Consider the following 20641-nt stretch of genomic DNA (forward strand, 5'->3'; position numbering starts at 1 on the left):
CAAATGTTCACCACGCGGAGCCGCTCGAGAAATGTTTTAACAACGTAGCTCAGCTGATATGACCAAGCTCAGAAGTGCGAGCATGTCCGCTGAAGTGATCGTAGCTACTGGCGAAAGCAATTTGGGGTGATTAAACCTCACAATTTTAGTGTTGCAACAGCATTGCTTTCTTAATATCGATAACACATGGGTACCTTGGTTTTGGAATCGTAGGCCAGCCAAAGCTAAAAGAATACGATCGGAGCATAAAAGCGCGGACACCAGCATAGCCACGACACTGCTCAACATAGTGACGTGTGGCGTGCAACAGTTGGGTTGTTATGGTTTGCAGCAGAAACAATGTGAGCTCTAAGAGCTAAAAGACAATACATCTGCCACGCAACGTATTGCTGAGTGCTGGTTGTGCTGCTCCTTATGTAAGAATTTTGGACTACGGGCACTCAATATTTATTTTCTCAGCTCGTTTCGCTTTTGCTGCCCCGTGTTGCCTGAGCGGTTGTCTTTGCAACTGACGTTTATAAACGAAGCAAATACTTTTTACGAAAATAATTTTATTGCAAGAAATCAGCGCACGTACATGCATTCACCAGTTGTGGCTCTGTCTACGGCGACAGGCTTCCCTTGCAAACACTCATGCAATTGACGTATGTTTCAAAGTTGTTTCCATTGCTCTGACAGCCTCCGAAGACAAAGGGGCGGCACTTTTGTTTCTCGTGGTCAAAGTAGAATCGCTGCAGATTGCCCATGCAAGGGCCACGGTGGGGCGGAAGGCGGCACATGCTCTCAATATGCCCTGCATAGAAAATTCGACGAATGAATAACTGCCGGGTGTTACCGTTTGGTCATAGCGTCACACGGTAAAGATGGTCATGATGGATATCTGCCATCCTAAACGTACTCACGGTACTAAAAATCACCTGTCACGCCTCCAAATACCTCGTTTAACTGAAGATAAAGAGACATCGTTAGAGTTAATATCAATCGCCTTCCAAATGTGTTGTAAGTTTAATAAAACAATTAACACGGCAGTGAATCTTCATTAGTAGTAACATTGTGCCCGCTACTTCTTGCATACCTTACCTTCAGAAGCTATACCATGTCTTTGAACGAAAACTTTCAAAATGTTTAGAAAACTGCCCGTGGCAGAGAGCACAATTAGTCCCTGAGCTGGTCTACTTTAGGAGGTGGACATGACTTGTACACAAAATTTAACTGAATAATCCACAACTAATATAAATACACTAATTTAGTTTTTAACTAATGACGTTATCGCGCACATTGTAAATTGCAAGTTCTAGATGGGGAGTAGCAATGCGGATCCACTTCAAACGAATTCTCAGGATGAAATCAGTTTGAAGATATTATTTTGCGAACTTTGCGGAGAAATGCGTTGATGGCCGAGTAACTTTTGTGTTTCAATGCATAAAATGACGTTTTGTGGAGAAATTAAGTGGAACGACAGCGCATTTTTACCCCAAGTTTGACCGCGATAATCTCGTAAATGGTGTCATCCACACAATGCTTTTCATGTGGATATGGCTTGCAGTCTCACCCGCTAGAATTTGTTTATTCAAGCGAAGATTGTATTACCTCACAAGTGTCGGCGGTAGTGGTGGCGGTGTTACACTAAAACCCTATCGAAAACATGTCGAAAACTCGCTTCTCGTTCACTTGGTACATACTTAAATGGACATAGAAGAGTATGAATGTATGACTAACACCTCATGCAATTATAATATCATAATCTCGTCAGTTACGCCACGATTAAGGATAATCACGTGTGACGCATACCCACATTGGATACGCGGGTGAGCAAGAGACAAAAAAGAAAGAATGAAAGAAGCAAATAAAGAACAGAAGGAAGGAAGAAAGAGAGAAGGAAAGAAAAAACCACGTGTGGGTCATACCAGGGCCACATATTTGAGCTCGGTGCCAGAGTAGCGCAGGTGCGGGGAAAGCTGCGCCGGCGCCGGGTAACGTGGCGCGCTCGACCAATCACGGTCGTTTGGTGTATCGCGGGGAGGGAAAGGAAAGGGGGTTGGCGCGCGCTCCGCTGCGCTTCCCTCGCCTCAGATCGGTTTTGGTGCCCGGATGGGAATGCCAAGCATGGTGTGTTCCGCCGAGGAGCAGGCTGCGTTTGAGCAACGGCGGTGCGAACTCGCTTGGGAAAGGGAGTGTCGTTGACGTGACGATTATAGCGTGAGGGCTTCCAAAACCCAGGCGAAACGTCAGCCAAGAGCCTCGGACCCCGAGTACCGGGAGTGCGATGTTGAGGCCAAACGTCAGAGAAGAGCCGCCGACCCCGAGTTTAGGGCACATGAAGGCACATCACTGTCGCTCCTGTGACAGTGATGTCTTGCCACAGGCTTCGCCTACCACCATTTTCTCGACAGGAGAAGACCTGGTGCTTTTTTGAATATACATATCATAATTATTAAAAACCTAATTCGTGAATTTTTGTGAATAAGTCGATTATGTATTTCGATTGCTTGTGCAAGTAATGTCCTCCTCTACTAGTAGACCAGCTCTCGGATAAGAATTGTGCTATCTGTCGCAGGCAATTTTAAAACATTTTTAAAGTGTTCGCTGAAATACCCTGCACAATTGCATGTGCTAAACATCTAAAAAAGTGACTACTTTATTACCCCCTTACAATTCACTCCGTATCTGTTCCAAGGCTTGAGGCTGTTTGATCACCTCTCCGACGTGTTATGTGATATCAAGTCATGTGCTTGGGATATTGAAAATTGCATTTGTGAAGACTTCAAACGGTTAAGCCTACTCCCTCTAAACAAGATTATTTTCAACATTGTTTGAGGGCGATCTTATTACAGTGAGAATAAGCACACTTCCTCTCCATTTGAATATTGCAAGCGTGGCAGAAGGAACACGATGACGAGGGTGGCAGTCGTAGCTTGAGTCGACAAACAAGTGTTCGCGATGAACGCGTGCGAATACTCTGTAGTAAGTAGGCTTCTGCTTGAATAAATCCGCCAGTCATGGACGACAGGTGATGTGAAGCAATGCTAGTTAGAATACCCACAATTTGCGGAAAAGCGCAAGGCTCTGCTCGACGAACACGAGGACACTGGATTTTCAGGAGAAGTGTTTCGCCTTCGCCAGACGTTTCCTGAAGACACCGACATTTTCTGCGAATGCAAACTAGGGACGCCAATACTTTGGTGGAGCAGATGTCATTATTCGATACGTGTGATCTTAGTGGAGTGGTAGTATTCTATCTCTGCTCCTTATAATTATTTTGATATTTGTTGGTAGCGGTAGATCTGCTTACGCGACCAGTAGGCAGTCAATACCAAAATGATTTTGCAAGGCCAGATACTTGTTTTGACTATCTACTAGCAACATCGTTATTGAGCATTTTTAGCTGAAGCTTCTGTACAGACCAACAGTGTAGTGAAGGGATACAGAAGGAAAGGTAGTGAGGTAAAACAGGCAAACTACACTGAGACACAAATAAAGGTGGAACTGGAAAAAGGAGAGAGTTAAATCGCACTAGCTAATATTGTCCCGAGATTTCTGTTTCACCTATGACACGAGTTTTGCGTGGTTCTTTGAAATTCTATCAGCGACATCGTGACCAAGTGGCGTTCTCATTCAACACAGAATCACACGAAAGTTTGAAGAGCTTTCGAGCAAAAAGTTTATGTATTATTTTTCTTCAAAAGCTCTAGGAGGACACCTGGAATTTTCCGGCCAAGGGTTCACTTGAGCGTATTATTGAACGTTGTTTTATGTGCATGGATTCTCAGCTTGGCTGAGAATCCAGTGTCCTTTTATGTGTAAGGTTTATTACTAACGAAAGTGGATGCGCATAGTTCCTGCCGGAACAAGAAATTGTTTTCTTCCTTGAAGAATCATGAACGAATCAAATGAACGTTTCCGAATTTAACAGTCTGCGTCTTAGGTATGATCACATAAAATTCCATTATCTGCCAACTCCCATAACCACTAATTAGTTTTAAGCCCCACTACGGGGAAGCACAAAAACACAGACTACTTAAGCATTAGGCCTGAAATATTGTAGCAGATGACAGAGCAGCTTGTATCGCGAATTTCTTTAAAAAAGTACAAAAGTAGGAGATCAAGCACTCTTTAGAGAATAAGAACGTCGCGTGTTGCCACCTATGATTAGTTTGAATAAACAGAACATTTACGTTCACTGCCCAACCAAGGCTCCTCTCCCAGGGATCACTAATTCCCTATGTCTTAAACAGGCTCATAGCAAATTATACATGCAAATTTTCTAGTCTCGTTACAGCACTTAATAACTTGATGTTATCAATTAATCGTGTTACATTCAGAAAAGGCCCAGGTAAAGCAGCGAATATCGTGCGCAGCAAGTATTATAAATCGACGTGCGAACTTACCCATCTCTATTTCTCGTGTAACTCCCTCGACAGGTGCATCTGCTGTGGGGGAAGCTGAGGAAAAGAGCAAAAAACGCAGCCTTTGAGACACCTGCTAAAGGCCACGAAATTGAAAAGCTTGTGTTGGACTTCCATTAAAGAAGAAATTCTGTGGTTTTACCCTCCAAAACTACTATTTGAATATGAGGAAAATCGTAGCGGAGGACGCTGGATAAATTTTGGAGGGTTAGGGATTCCTTAACAGGCACCCCATGCACAGTATACGGGCGTTCTCGCATTTCACCCCCGTCGAAATGCGGTTGCCGCGCTCAGGATTTCACCTCACGCCCTGTGAAGCTACTATGCCACCGTGGCGGGCGGACTTCCATTTGCTAGTTTCATGGCGTTATACTGTTCTAAAGTCCGTAAAAATCTTGGTATGTTGTTTATCGCTGCTAGACCTCTTTGCGGCCCGATTTTCCTAAGTGAACAGCGAACAATAATTGATAAACAAAAACGTCAGATATAATAACAAAAATATTAATTATAATATTATAGCAATTATAACGTGAGTATTTACATGTCAATCGAATATAAATAATAGGTAGTCCACCACACTCCAACCCACACTGCATTCTCGGACTGGAGCCAGCCAATTCAAAACACCGGTTAGGAATTTAAGATCAGCAACATGTTGGGAATACCTGAAAGGATAAATTGAAATAATGGGCGCAAATGTCGCAGTGAACTTGAACAGTCATTTTCTCGTAAATACTGTTTTAGCATGTGTTCAGGACAAACCGATGAAATGGTGCTCGGCTGCGAATTGAAACCGTGGTAGACTGCTTCAGAATTCAGCAAGGCGGGCAAAGCACCTAGCGATAGAAATGCTGCGTTATGTCTTGAATGGCCCATCCTAATATGGCGGCCAAAGAAATTGCTCTACTAAAAGCAACTGCACAAAATAGTGTGAGAGAATAAGACAAAAAAGGCAGTAAAGTTACCCGAATTATATATTGTCTCTAATTCAGATGTTTATATTATCAGCGAAACTATAAAGCATTTAAATCAAGGTCATATTTACTTTAGTTTTACAGTTAGATGAACAGAGATATCACATCAGAGAACATTGTAACCATGAACATGAACAAGAAATTACCTAATTGTTAAGGAGATTAAGCGTCACGAATAAAAATGATTCTCGAAAATCTCCCAAGCGTTTCGTACGTGTACCCATGTGTTCCATGCCAGGAAATATCAAATACGTTTTTCTTTATAGAATAGAATAGAAGTGCAAGCACAGTTGCTACTACAATATTGTAAAGGTAGGGCCACTGCTAATGGTGTTTTCGTTGTATGATTATAAAAAAATACCGGTTTATCCTTGTACTATTACGAATAATGATTTGGTTATATATCAATCCAAAGATGAAACTGAGTCGTTTACAGCCTAACCAAGAAATGAAGTGACATTACACAGGCAGACGTGCTGGTAATAAGCATATCTACCTTGAGAAGTTTGCTTAATATTGGAACTACACAGTCAATATACTGGTTCAATTGTTCACTTTTTTTGCGACAGCATCAAATGGCCCAGTGAGTGAAAAAGCCGGTGTCTGTAACAGCGGAACGGCACTTAAATTCCCATTGGCTGTGACGCCACGTCACGGGCGCGCCTCAACGTTGCATAGCCGCCGAAACGGTGTTGCGTGAGGGGAGAGCGCATCGCCGCGACGCCACGTCACCAGCCCACCTCGACAGAGCAGATTCGACGACGCGACAGCGCGGGGTGAGACGGGTTGTCGTCGACGAGGCAGTCACGTGACGCGTGCGTGCGGGTGTCATCGTCTCGCCCTCGGAAGCCAGCGCGCGGTCCGTATCTCTCCCTCTGTCACCGCCACAAGGCTTAGCTGCAGCGTGCGCCTGCCGGCCTTGGTGGCCGCTGCTGCTTCCTCGGTCTACTGTCGCATACGACGTCGGTGGCATGTGGTGCTGGCGCCGCAGGCTGCTGTTGCTTGTTGGCTCCGGCAGCACGTACCGCTATGGTGCATTACTCCAAGCGCAGAACTTCAAGGACGGCTCAACGGCGTTGAAATGGACATTCTTGCTTTCGCATTCACTACTTATAAGAAGAGGTGCTTAGGTGTCTTCAGTTTTGTGTATTTTACGAGCACTTCACGAAGGTAATCATAAAGAGGGAAGAATGTATATATAGAAACTTTATTTGGCTGGAAAATATATTAAGTATAGCGGTGGTCGGAGCCCCTCAGTCCAGGGCCCCACTGGCCTCTGCCGCCTGCCTGACCTGGCTAATTAAGGACTTTTGTCCTGCCAAGTCGGAACGGGCGAGCTGTGCCTCCCACTGCTCCATTGAGATATTATTAGTGGGCCTATGAGGGTGCTTACTACACTCCCAGGTCACATGTATTAGTGTAGGTATGCCACCGCACCAAGGGAATGTGGCCCTATAGCGGGTGGGATACATGGCATTTAGCAGTTTTAGATGGGGGAATACCCCGGTCTGTATTTTGCGCCAATCGGCGGCCTCTTCCCCGCTAAGTTGTGGGTGAGGCGGCGGGTATTTTCTGCGGACTCCGCGCTGATGAGCAAGGATGTCTTTTGCATTTAAATTGGTGGGATTTTGTGAGGGATAGTGTGAGGGGTTGGGGTTCGAAGAGGACGCCATCGCTCGGTTAGTAGACGCTCGAGCTAAAGCGTTAGCCTGTTCGTTCCCCTGTACCCCGAATGTCCCGGGCACCGGAGTAGGCGATGGCGGTGGTTGAACGATTTGGGGATTATCGCGAGGCTAGCCGCAGTCACGTGCCCCTTAATAAAGAGGGAAGAATTGACGCAAGCGTGGTAGACGCCCCAACTTCTCACCGTATGTCGTGCAGCGCAGCAATTTGGCAGAATCGAAAGGCTCGCATTTTGTATTCTACCCTTCCTTAGATATAATTTCAAAGACATCCAGCGGCTGACGGATTTCAGCGTTCTTTGAATCTAAAAAGACAGCATTGCAGAACTCTTGGAAGGTTTATCCTATTGTTTCCCAGGTATGATTGGTTCCCACCAGAATTGATAGCTGTTCTCTTCGCATACACTTTTTCTTTATATTAGGAGTGTAAATAATAAAGAAAGAAAAGCAATATAAGCCTAATGGGTCATTACTTCGTTGGACATTTCGTGAACATCCTATTCCGGTCCACTAAAGTAATTACTTTACGGTAGCTATTAGGCAAGATGTCAAAAATATCTTGTTACAATTTTTTTTCGAAGGGTGCAACACCTCTGAGTATTCTCTGAAGAATGTGTTTGGAGTAATATTTGTAGCGAATAACTGCTTCCTTGCACCCCAAAATATCGCCGGTTATGAAATCACTAAGGCTTTCGTCTTATGCTTACCTCCATCATTACGCGTGGAAAAGTTCGCAGCTCATTTTGCGCTACAGCAAACAAACAAAAAAAAGAATAAGAAAGCCCAAGGGTGCCTGCCAGAGAAATAGGTCAGGCCAAACCTGCACTTCCTGCACCTCCCCCACTCAGCACAAAACTTGCACGTGGACAGATCAAGCCACTCACGTTTTTTATCCATGCACGTCTCCTCGCAGTGCTCCTTCGTCTTGTACAGGTTAGCGTTGCCGCCGCAGCCACTGTAGTTGAACACCTCGCATTTCCTAGCATCCGTGTTGTACCACCACCTCGGCAGGTCAAGCTCGCAGGGCCCTCTGTCGGCTTTCTCCCAACATTGGAGCTTGAAATCTGCGGCCGCTGAAAGAAACAAAGCGATGGCAGTTTTTTTCAAGCAAGCGAACTTGAAGGCAAAAATTAGAGACCATTTATGACTGCTACGTCATGTTATGACCTGCTGTGTTCATAAAAAGCAGCTGCTGCAGCCGAAGCCCTATAACATATAGTGCTTTTGTAAGCGCCCAGCCTTATGTGGCTACGGACATAGCATTTGGATAAGTACGTACGCCCATCCGTTTTCCATGAGAAGAGGTGTGCCGCATCCGCAGTGACCCCAATAAGTAGTATGCTGTTTCGTGGTTTATTCTGTGTTACGTTGGGTATATCAAAATATGATTATTTGTGTACAAATATTAAGGTATGAATTATTTGCCAAGAACAGCGCCGTGCAAATAGGCACTAACTTGTGTATCAACTTTATGCGTGATAGAAAATAGTGCGCTGGAGCTTGGATTTTCTGAGGTGTTGAAATGCTTTTTTAGTAGACCGACAACCCACGTTATTCGCGTTCGACGCTAGACATCTGCTCAATATAGCACGTGGTTGTTTTGGCCAACATAATTTTTTTATGAAATAAAGGAGTTTCAGCATAGCGTCCATATTCGTCTCACAACATAAATAAACATATAAGTGCTTTAAAATTCTAATAATATATCTAGCAATGTCAACTTGTCAGTAGCCGTCAGTAAACAAAATTGTAGCAATACATCAATGCCCTGAGTCCACCTCTGATGTCTATGTTCGTACTGTTTTATCAACTCCACGCTTGCGCGCTTATGTACTATTCGCACTATATCACAACGAGATAAATCATTTTAAAGACATTGGTCAAAGAATTTTTATAGAAATTTAAGTCAGCTATGATGAAAACGAAGGACAGTAGCCATCTCTATAGCTTATAAAAGGCTTGATTTCATATTTCTTGCAGCTAGCACGTATTAGCTTCATGATTACTTCCATTCGAATGCTAAAATTTCAGCAACTTTGATATAAAGCGTTTTATAATTATACTATACTTTCAGAAACAGGTGTGTTTCTCCCTAAAGTACTGTTATACTTTGTGGCCGTTTATTGTTTTTTATTAACGAAAATATGCAAAAACAACAAAAATGTTAATTAACACCGCATTGCACTGTGGAAAAGATTAGGAAATCGTGATCATAAATTAGATTACATTGTCACGCCTACATTACTTCACTACCTTCGAGTGACTGTCTTTCACCACATTATCACCGCGATCAATTAAGTTATTGTTAAGCAAAGGACGCTCCTACGGTAATCAATATTTCTGGAATCTCGTCTGATCTGATTGAGCGCGCGACACAGATATGGTTCTGCATTCCTCTGTTTAAGAGCGTACGTATGGTGTGCGGTGAGATATGTATAAACAGCGAATGCATTTCACCCGTCTGTTCAGATTCGCAGACTGAGAACTCTACTCGCCACTATCGTAATTGTTTGATTTTGCTTGTCTTTCTGGAGTACAAGTTCGCGCAATAAAGATTTTCCTTTATAACCTCCAATTTTCGGAGTGTTTTCTTCTTCCCCTTCAAGGGAACGTGATAATATATTACCAGCACTGAATACGTTCCTGAACTATATTTTTGAGCGAAAAAATTGTTATATAAGTGTTTCCCCACTAATTCAGTATGAGCATAGTAAATGCCTCTATTGCATTCGCTATATTTATCTGTAGTTGCTTGGTAGCTTATAGACATTGAGATGCATTTCGCTGTAGTTATTCACCTACTTGTAAACAAATGCCACAACTTTGGCAACCCTCATGACGAGGAATTTTTAGATCCGGAGCTCCTGACTAAATGCATGCGAACAAGTAAATCGTCTTTCTCGGCAACCACAGCTCAAATGTTGATCACGTTTGTTGGATTTTAAATTGAAAATCTAGTTATCCTACTTCTTTCTGGGGTTTTACGTACCAAAACCAGTTTTGATTATGAGGCACGTCGTAATGGAGGGCTCCGGCTTAATTTTGACCACCTGGGGTTTTTTAACGTGCACTACAACGCAAGCACACGCTTTTTTGCATTTCGCCTCCATCGAAATCTAGTAACCCTATCAAGTAAATTTGGAAATTTATGCAATAGGTTTCTTAATTTTTATTTCAATATAATAAAAGCTCGAATATCCAGTTTACAACATTGTAACACAAGGAAATGTAGCAAAATTCTTTATAATGCACCTAATGTTGCAGCAATAGCAGCCGAAATTGGGGCAGATTGATACGATCGAACTCTTTTATGACCAGGTATTTTGTACAATATTACGAAACTATTTAACAATCTTGTGCAAGCTGTAAATTTATCATCACATCTGTACGATGAAAATATTCTAGCAGGTGCAATTTACATAATAGTGGCTCCTCTAGTGAAAAATTCAGGTTCTAAATAAAATTATGCTTCGTAGACTTGACAAATATCAAGATTGTTTTTCCAAAAGTAATTCAAACCGGTCCACTGCTGTTCTGATAAGATTATTTCTTCGTTTTTCATGAACTTGATTCGGAAATTGGAATCGGCCGTTGCTTATGCTTCCTTTTATGAAAACCACATAGTCCTCTCAAAGGTCGATGTGATGGTGAACGTGAAAGGCCATTCAAAGGTTTTCATATAGTTGTTTCTGATATGCACCATTCTTGCTGTTACATACATTTTACGGCAATATATACATTCAGTCTGGTTCGGAACTCACCATATGCGGTGCTAAGGAGAGCAAGAAATACGTAGGCCTTCATGGTGGGTACAGTCAGGCACACGACAGTGGCTAGTCAAGTCGCAGGCACTGGCTTTTATACGCTAAAAGACAATAGGTTGAAATAATCGCGCAAGGGGAGATATCTGTGAGAATAAAGGGCCCAAGATACGAGAACCTTTCATAATGGAGTATGCTGTGCAACCACGAGACAGGGTAATCAATGGAAAGATATTATGACGTCCTTAATTAATAATAAGCAAGATACCTCAAGGTTTATTCACACGAATAGATTTCTCACACGTGTCTAGCATATAAAAGATGTTACGGGGGCACTTAAGTGTCCTTACATGCGAATGTGAAAGTATCCTGGGAGTGCAGACTATGTCGACGTCCCTACTATTTCGACGTGAATCTCACATGACATTGTCACATAACGTCATCACTTGGTCAGGCGACCTTGCAACTTATGGTTCTTACTTGATCACATGACTCTGTCACATCACGCCATCTTTTGGTCATGTGCTCGAATTGGGCAAAATCAATCTTGAGGGTGTGTCACCCAAAATTTGGCGGTGGGCCAAATGAATTTTGGGAGTGGGCCAGGTCAGTTTTGTACGTGGGTCAACTTAATTTCCGAATTGGGTAAAGTAAATTTTGGGGCTGGGGAAAGTAAATTTTGGGAGTAGGCCAGGTTGGTTTCGAACGTGGGTCAACGCAATTTTCCGATTGGGCAAAGCCAATTTTGGGGGTTGGCCATCCAAAATTTGGGGGTGAGTCAAATCAATTTTAGAAGTGGGCCAGGTCGGTTTTACTTGAAACATGACGTCATTAATTGGTCATGTGTGTTCTGGTGCCATTGTATGTTAATGCCGGGTTTACACCGGATTTCCCGCTTCGTTGGGCATACAGGGTGTTTCAGTGAACACTTTCAAAAAATTTTAAAGGTTGCCTGTGGTACATAGCACTATTCTAGTTCATCAGCTGGTCTACTAGAGGCGATCATTACTTGCAAGAAAATTGAAACGCATAATCAACTAATTAACAAAAATTTGCTAATTAAGTTTTTATGGCCCATATTACAATTTACAAATTCTAACAGTGGAGTTAGTAAGATGGATGCACTTGGTCGCGATATGAATAGGCCTAATAGCAAATAGGGTCCACCATCGTTAGAGCTGGGTGCCGTAGACTGATGAACTATCGCGCTGTATTTCAGACGTGAACCAACCGGGTTCCTTTCGAAGTTGAAAGGGCATTTCGTGTTACCGACGCATGGGGATAAAGGTTTCAATAAGTTCATTGTCCTCAGGCGTTTGGTCCTCAAGAATTTAAACATGTCGCAGCTTCGCCCAAAAGGCGAAGCTAGAGTGCGATAGCAAATTAGTAGACAGCTATAGGAAGTATAAGAATAGAAGTTTTATCGACGGTCGTATAAGGTTGTAAATATTCACTGGTTAATTAAATAGACAAGCACGGTGTCACGCGCGCACAGGTCAACACGACCACATCTCGCTCGATCACCGCGGAAACTCGTCAAAACGCTGGGGTGTGTGTGCGCGCTAGAGGCAGCGAGCAAATTGACCTTAGCGCTGGTTCTCGCTTCAACGCGAACTAAACGTCGAAAGCACAGCGCATACGAAGCTACTGCCACTCGCCACATGCACTTTGTACCCATCGCAGATCACTTTGAAGATAACGCGCCCGCGGTCGCACACTTCGGCCACATCGCAGATCGCTTTCGAGACAGGCACCCGCGCGGCATCTCCGTGAGCAGCAGCAGCAAGAGCAGAACGCACATTCCACATCGTCTACGCCACCTCCTCGCCGTGCCTCGCGCGTGAACGAGGAAAGCGTGCTTCCGGCCGCCTTCCTCTCTCGCGTGCGCGAGACTAAGCTGCGGCTGCCGCTCACCCTCGCACGCTTTCACTCGCACACACAGCGTACGACGCGCGGCGGTGGTTTTATCGCCATTGGACTTTATACGGAAACTCACGGCGACGACGACGGCAACGGCAAAAATGCGCTTGGAGTGTCCATATATAGTTTCTATCGCACAAATATGCGGAATGAATGTAACTTTTGAGTCCAATATGATGCCGAGAAACTTATGTGCTGTGCTTAGAGATATATACTGCGAGAGAGCTCAATAGCAGCGTCTTGTACTATTGCTCTCTTATTTGTGAAAAGAACGCATGTACTTATCAGTGCGCTCAACATGAAACCGTTTTCATCTGCCCATTTACCTACTCTACGTATTTAAGCCGTATGCTCGACACATCGTCCGCAGATAGCCAGGTTGCACGACTTAAACTTATCGGCCCGACGTCGATGATACCGAGGAGAACATTCTGCGCGGAATAGTCTTGCGTAGAGAGCTCATTTTTACCGTGAAGACTCTACAACTAAGGATGCCGTTTGGCGGAACAGTTTCTTGGGTGAAATACCTGGACAAAGCTTCACCAACCACTGCACCAAAAGTACAGTTAGACAAGTAGCTTTCGATTATAGTTAACATGTTGCCACGGACACACAGCGCAGAAGGTTCACGTAGAATCCCATAACGCTATGTGGTGTCATACACTTTCTGCAAGCCAAGAAAAAGTGACAAAAACAACTGTTTACGCATGAATGCATCCCCAGTGCTAGCCGCAAGCAGCCAAGGTGGTGATTTCTTCATCTACTATCTCCAAAGCCACATTGGAAGTTATTTAGTAATTTGTTAGTTTCTAGAAGATGATTACACGACGATTTATCATGTTTTAAAATATTTTGCACATAGAGCTTGTCAGAGCTATCGGCCTGTAACTTATGACTAAGGATGGGTCCTTAACTTCTTTAAGAATAGGGATGATAATAGCTTCTTTCTAAGGAGTTGGAATGTACCCGGCAGCCCACATGACCTTGAAAAGGCAGCCCACATACCATTGCTTTCATTTTTGCAGTAAACATCATTTGATGATGAGAAGGAGGAGAAAAGGAATTATGATTTATTGACATCTACTTTGAAAGGGCGCGGTGACAAATATTCACCTGGACTGCTTTATTAACTCAGTTTTGGTATATATGCTTATCGGTCTAGCATACATCTCTTTAAAATTTTCTCTCTTCCATAAAACTTCTAAAACAAGCTTGTATACCTGCAGAATTACATAGATAATATGGTCGCCACCTGGTACGGATTTGAAACAAATGAGAGAAGCCTGATGATCAGCTAAATGAAATGGACCATTATATACCTTATTTAGTCCACATTTGCGTTCAAGGAGCTTTCGCTCTGCATGCTCTTTGAACCGAAGTAAAGTTTCATTGAGTACAATGCGCAAGAGGTATGATGTGTTCCCCCAGAAAGTCATCCGTGTCTTACAGGCTGTCGCCTTGACTAGTCAGTAAATACAGAGGGTCTGCTTGGCGGCCTTTTAAATTATTCACACTGTTTCACTCTTCTCGTTAGTGTAAAAAAATTACACTGAAGTATACTTTTCCAAGACTCCTTGTGTTCTTCTTCCCTGTGACTTTACTTGTTTGATGTTAATAAGGTTTTCAACGATTGGGAGGCTCTAAAAGTAGTCCCCCGTCTTTGTTTTAATTTCCCCATGCTTTTTACATTCGTCGTTGCACCATGACATGCGACGTTTGTTACACTGTCCCTGAAATGTTTCAGTGTTTTCCGTAGTAGCGTCAATTATACAGCCTGTTAAGTACATTACAGTAGCATTTAAAAGAAACAATGTCCTCACGGCTGGATTATCCAAGTTCTTGGAACCATTGCCAGTTACATGAGTCAACCTTCCATCGGTAAACGCGGGGAATCTAGAATTCCCGTATTGTTTCACTCAAAGTTACCCGAACGGATTATCAGGAATTTCTAATAACACTCAACGATAGGAGTGCATCGAAACTATGCATAGTGGGATTGTTCTGCATGCAACGCCAAAGAAGCTGGCTCTTTGTTATTGGGCAGGCATGAAATTTAGAAGAAGAGAAAGTTGTCTACCGGGGGGCTTCTCGCATCGCAACCAGTCTTCCCACAGAGCGCTATGTGCATTTAAATCTCCTACGACTATAAAGAGTTTGAGAAGTTCGTCGGTAATATTTTATAATAATGTTCTGGAAAGTCTGTAGCTGGGAGGAAGGTATAAACAACTAATTCTAAATAGCTCATTAAACAGCAGCGTTGGGAAGGCAACTGCGTCAAGGCTCGTTCAGCGATGTAATTGTCGACAGGCTGCACCTTCACGATTATCAGGCAACCCCACCCGACAAGGCAACAGCGTCGCCGGTGTATTTGCGGGAAGTGGCATTTGGCCTGACAAAGTTTGTCTTTGTTTATTTCTGGCGTGTCTCCTGAGCTTACAGCACCTATGGACTAAAACGAAGGAGGTCTGTAGGCACCTGTCATATTTGTGTGTCCATATAAAGCTTACAGAGAAAATTCCGGGCCCCGTAATACTGTTTTTACCCTTTTTTGCGGGATCTGTAGAGTGGCGTGAACGCCTCGTCGCTCCGTCTGAGTAGGAACTGTACACCCTCCTTTGGGAGCTGTGTGTGTGTCGTGAGGGAGGAGTTCCTTGGAGCCTACCAGCCCGTAGCTCAAGGGTTCTTCTGAGAAGGCGGAGCAATGCTTAATGCTAGCGACAAAGAATCTGGTTGAATAGCTATGGTGTCTCCGTTTGTGAACCAGGCAGATGCTAGAGTTTTTTGCGACTTTGCCCTCTTACGCGCCGCATCAGCTTGCCCTTCTGCAGCTTTGCGGGCTATGGCCGAATCTGTGGCAGTTGAAGCAACTACATGCGCAACGAAATGTACAGTCTAGTTGTCTTTGAGTACCCTGTTTCAAGGGATTATGGCCGTTCACTCGATGCAAAGGGAGGTTCAAATGCTTGGCAAAAATTTCTTTATTGCCGCATATGACCTTTCTTATTGATGCTTGAATTAGGCTGAACTCTTGCTAGTCTTCTAATGATGGGTCAGTGGGACATTTAGCTAGTCTTGGGCACTGACTGGATACTAATAAGCCGTCACCACTAAACAGCTACATTGTCGGGTAATTTCTAAATGAAACTGGGTACTTTTTCAATTCGAGTAATTTGCAGATTTAACAGTGGTATTTTTATACGGTAACGGCAACGTTACGCTGTTACAGTGACTAAAATCCTTAGGGTGCGCCCACAAGCAAGATGACCGAGGAGAGGAAACTTCCCCCTGCCTTGCGGTCAGATAATGTCACGAATAGGCCACGCCCCATGCTCTGCAATCTGGCGTATCTGATGAGCCATCTGTTGCAGGCAGTTAAAGACATTGTCGCCTCCACTCTAGCCCCGAGATTGCATGGTGGACCGGCACCATCTCGGAGGCAGGGGCTTTGTGTTCGCGCGTCCGTTCCGTCAGCCGCGTACCGAAGCACGCCCAAACCACTGCTGTCATGGACGTTCGACAAGCAAAACTAGTGCGTGGCTTCGATGCAATACTTTGCGCGAGTAACTGACTCGGTGAGCAGACAATGTTCAGTGGCGTGCTCGTTACTATGTGTCAAGTACGCAAACCGCTGGTTGCGCTGCACCGCTAGGATGAACCAAGATTACCTAGGGTGGCAGTGCATGTGCCATAGAAGCCAATATGTCCTACAATGGCGGCTTGTGGAGGTACGGCAACGCCATCTACATTTCGTGGGGCCAACTTCACGGCGGAAAAAAATTCCCCATTCGAGGCTTTTTGCGCCAATTAGTCTACTGCGCCAGCTCACATTACATCGCTATGACATCGCATATACTGAGCACAACAATTCAAATGAAGCGTAGTAAGTGAGAACATTCGTCACAAAGCCGCATCGCAATCTAACATGAGTACACACATGTATATTCATAGACCTTATTCTTTAACGGCACGCATTACACTGATGAGCATTGAGAGTTTTCCATGAATTCATAACAATAGGTTCACCCATATTTTGAACGAACTAGCATATCCATGTGTTTTTAGTACCAACACACATCTTATTTTGGTGTTAAGGTAAAACCAGAATTTCATTGAAATAATTCACAAAAACCCCACTTTAATCTTCACTGACACAGCAAGCGTGCCACCTCTACATTTCCTCTAGTATTGACGACATAGCTAAAACTTAATATCTAATGAACAGGCAGTTAGAAAATGAGGTTATTGATCAAATCGTATTATGTTAACACTATACATATATAGCCTTTACTGTTACGCATACGAGAGTTTTGACGACATTGCAGTGTTAAATACGGTAATACAATCTCGGCACATCTCAGCACTCATCGCCACGAGCAAACTTCAGAAAGACTGCAGAGTTTCGTATTCCGAATTATTCATGTATGGAAGCATACAACCTGTCACTTCCCATTTTCCAAATCGAATGAAATTGTCTGTACTCTTTCAAATGTTTCCATTGGAGACGTATTCGATGCATAATATTAAACAACTAGTGTTTTGCCTCTCGAGATGTAGTCGCGCTTCAATGGCACGACCATAATTGATGTCGCTGCTCATTGGCTTGGAACCGAATTTCAGCCTCGCCTTCGCGACCGTGTGAATTGACTTTGTATTACCTTTGTGCAATCTAGAGCACGGTAATAGCAACCGCTTTCCTTCTCGCCATATGCAGGACGCTAGATCACTGCTCGCCCAATCTGGCGTCGGTGGGATGATTCCTCTCCTTACTTATCTTGCTCAGTGGTGCCGTCCAATAAATAATGACGTTCTAGCAAAGAAATAAAAAAGCCAGAGGAAAGGCGGATAACGCCGATAACGCTTTCTAACAGAAAGACGATGACATCTTCTTGGAATGGCACAGCGCCTAAAATGGGAGGCGTAAGCATAGCTCGAGCACGTGAACAGCGAAGTGCGCAATATTCGACTCCCTATCGTTTCCAAGGGAAGCGTAGTCGAGGGCGGCAGGTGGGGTGATGAAGTTAGGAAATTTGCAGGCGCAAGTTGGGATCAGCTAGCGCAAGACAAGGGTAATTGGAGATCGCAGGGAGTGGCCTTCGTCCTGCAGTGGACATAAATATAGGCTGCTTCTGCTGATGATAATGATCGTTTCCAAAGCAACAGCACGAGCTGTTCACCCTTATCGCTGAATACTGCAAAGTATTTTACGATATTTACTTTCACTTCAGTGCTGACCATTCGTATTTTTCTGGGTGATGCACGCAGTAGCTAAATCACTGAACGTTTTCCAAGGAAAACAGTATATGTACCTGGGCGTCCTGCCGCCATGACTCCACTCCCTGCTATGGTATCAGCGATCCCTCGCACCACTCATGTACTACTGTACTCTAGCCAAGGCTGTTTATGTCGTTTGCTGGCGGTCACATGTCGTACTCCCTAGCAGACTCGCTTTCAGCACTCTCAAGATCTAAACCCTTGTATATCTTAGGGATGGTCTGGTGCACAGTATATAACTAATACCTGAAGAGATGTATTCTAATAGACTAGCGAAATATCTGTTGTAACTCCCCACGATACCCGCCGCGGTGGCTTAGTCAGCTAAGGCGTTGCGCTGCTGAGCACGAGATCGCGGGGTAGAATCCCGGCCGCGGCGGCCGCATTTCGATGGAGGCGAAATGCAAAAACGCCCGTGTACTTGCGTTGTAGTGCACGTTAAAGAACCCCAGGTGGTCGAAATTAATCCGGAGCCCTCCACTACGGCGTGCCTCATAATCAGAACTGGTTTTGGCTCGTAAAACCCCAGAAAGAAGAAGACTCCCCACGATACAAAATGTTTCACTCTTACATAATTTATAAATTTAATGGCTCGAATAGCGTGAAAACATTTTTGCGGTCTTTGTCAACACACGTTTTCGCAAGAATACTTGAGGGCCCTCATTTGGCGCTTGCGCCAACGTTTCATCACAAATTAAAGCTTGGAAGGATTGAGAGCGAAGGGCCGCGAACTTAGGCCTGCTCGAAGAAGTGTGCGATAGCCTTGAAGCGTTTGGTACGTACCAAGCAAGCGCATAGGGCGACTTATATTTCAGCTGCCGCAAGCGTCTTCGACGTATACGGATATTCGCCAGTGTCTAAGTCATCCGGGAGTTGACCTGAGCGAGCAGGCAACGTACCCCAACATAAAGAAGTTGCTCGTCGCATGGAACACGGGCATTCTGTACTGCGCACCTGCCAAACCTCTATTTAGCAAATGACACGGCGTCTTCACTATAAAGATGGTAAAACTCCCAGTTTAAAGCTTTGAGAAGCAACTTATTTTACACTCAACACGTTTTGTAAACAAAAACGCCACCTAAATGAGGAAATACAAGTTTGAGACACACCTTTTTAAACTTCTGTTAGCGTTGCCTTTGCGTTGTACCTTGTCCTTCGTTTTTGACGCATGTAACTTGACTATTTCACTCGTATTCTGAATTTTCCGCGTAATAAAGTACATTGTTTGCCTTTGTTAGACTTCATAAACTGTTTTCACGGTAAGAAGAGAATAACGACGTCATTTTGCGGTAGTGACCGTAACATGTTACTTTGCTGCAACTTGTCAACATAACTAACGTGGTTACATTTCTGCTCCAGGGAACTGTAATTGCAACATCATTACTTTTTGCTGGTAGTTCGTCCATAACTGCTCAGCAACACTGAAGGGTAAAATCTTTATAACGGTCCTCTCAGTGTTCTGATAAGGAATTACATGAAAGCATCAGAACGTTTCTTTGTGCTTTAGAAAAAAAATTGAAATGGTTCTCGGTGGTCTCTGTGTCTGTAAGAGGAGGAACATAGAGCTGGGGGAATGAGGAAACCATATTATACATTTAAATGATTTTGGCAGCTGTGCCAGCCACCCGTCGCGGAGCCCAGTACCATTTGTGCGTACACAAGGCCTGCAAACACCATCTGTGCACAGCCCCTATAACCAAATACTTTATCACCAATCTTGCATGTTTATCCAACAAAAGGTTCACCCTAGCCGCCAGGAAATTCGAAAATAAAACAAGAGGAGGAGACAGGATAGGTTGTAAAGAAGAGATGAAAGGTCGACGAGGCAGACAGGAATGGGCGACTACCAATTTCCTACAGATGATTCCATTACGGGGTGATGTCTGCGTGAAGCCGAGGCGAAAGGGTGTTTTGCCTCCACCGTGAGGCCTCGAAGGTACAAATACCCGGCATCAGTTAAACCTCCAATATCCCCTTTTCCTCGGAAATGACTAAGCCACGCGCAGCTAAGCACGCGAGGATCCAACACACATGTGGTCGTGGCTGTGGTGTCACAAGACATCCTATTGCTGCTGAGGCCAACGTCCTCTGTGGGGTGATCTTGTCTTGCATCTTGTGATAACAATAGACCTTAGTAATTGCTGTATCCCTCCCACCATTATCTCCATTCGAGGTGCTGGCAGCAATCTTCGCCAAGTGCTCTGTAGTGCAATTTCATGCACTATAGAAGAGTACCGTTTTTGCAGCCGTTTCAAGAGTCATTGCAGCCGTTTCGAAGCGTGGTGCAATAGCTGGGAAACATGTTATCTCGCTCAGCTACCTGTGCCTATTGATTATTTTATGCTGGGAGTGTGGCGGCTTAGTGAGATGAAGTTATCAGATGTGCGCAACCGACTGACTTTATTGTCTGTGGGAAATATTTGTGTCACGCAACGTGGTGCCAATTTAATCATAGTCTTCAACTAATTTCGATCTCATTATTAGCCCAATTGTGGGAAATATTTGGGTCATGCTACATAGGGCCAATGTAATCGTAGTTTTCAAATAATTTGGATGTCATCATTAGCCCATTTGTTCCTTTTAAGCAAGGATTGCCCTCAATGTCATCACGGCGCAAGCCGTGATGT

The 20641-nt window shown here is 44.1% G+C and overlaps 1 protein-coding gene across 1 annotated transcript in view; it reads right to left on the reverse strand.

The window, feature by feature from the left end:
- Positions 1-537: 537 nt before the first annotated feature.
- Positions 538-20641, reverse strand: part of LOC119459149 (boophilin-H2) — a 47092-nt gene continuing 26988 nt past the window's right edge. The window contains exons 3-4 of the mRNA XM_049671193.1: positions 4389-4442; positions 538-793 (exon numbers count right to left, since the gene is read on the reverse strand). Of these exons, the coding sequence (XP_049527150.1) occupies positions 603-793; positions 4389-4442 (245 nt within the window). The 3' untranslated portion in view covers positions 538-602. The remainder of the gene's footprint in view (positions 794-4388; positions 4443-20641) is intronic.

This window comes from Dermacentor silvarum, chromosome 7, assembly GCF_013339745.2.
Source record: "Dermacentor silvarum isolate Dsil-2018 chromosome 7, BIME_Dsil_1.4, whole genome shotgun sequence".
NCBI classification, from domain to species: domain Eukaryota; kingdom Metazoa; phylum Arthropoda; class Arachnida; order Ixodida; family Ixodidae; genus Dermacentor; species Dermacentor silvarum.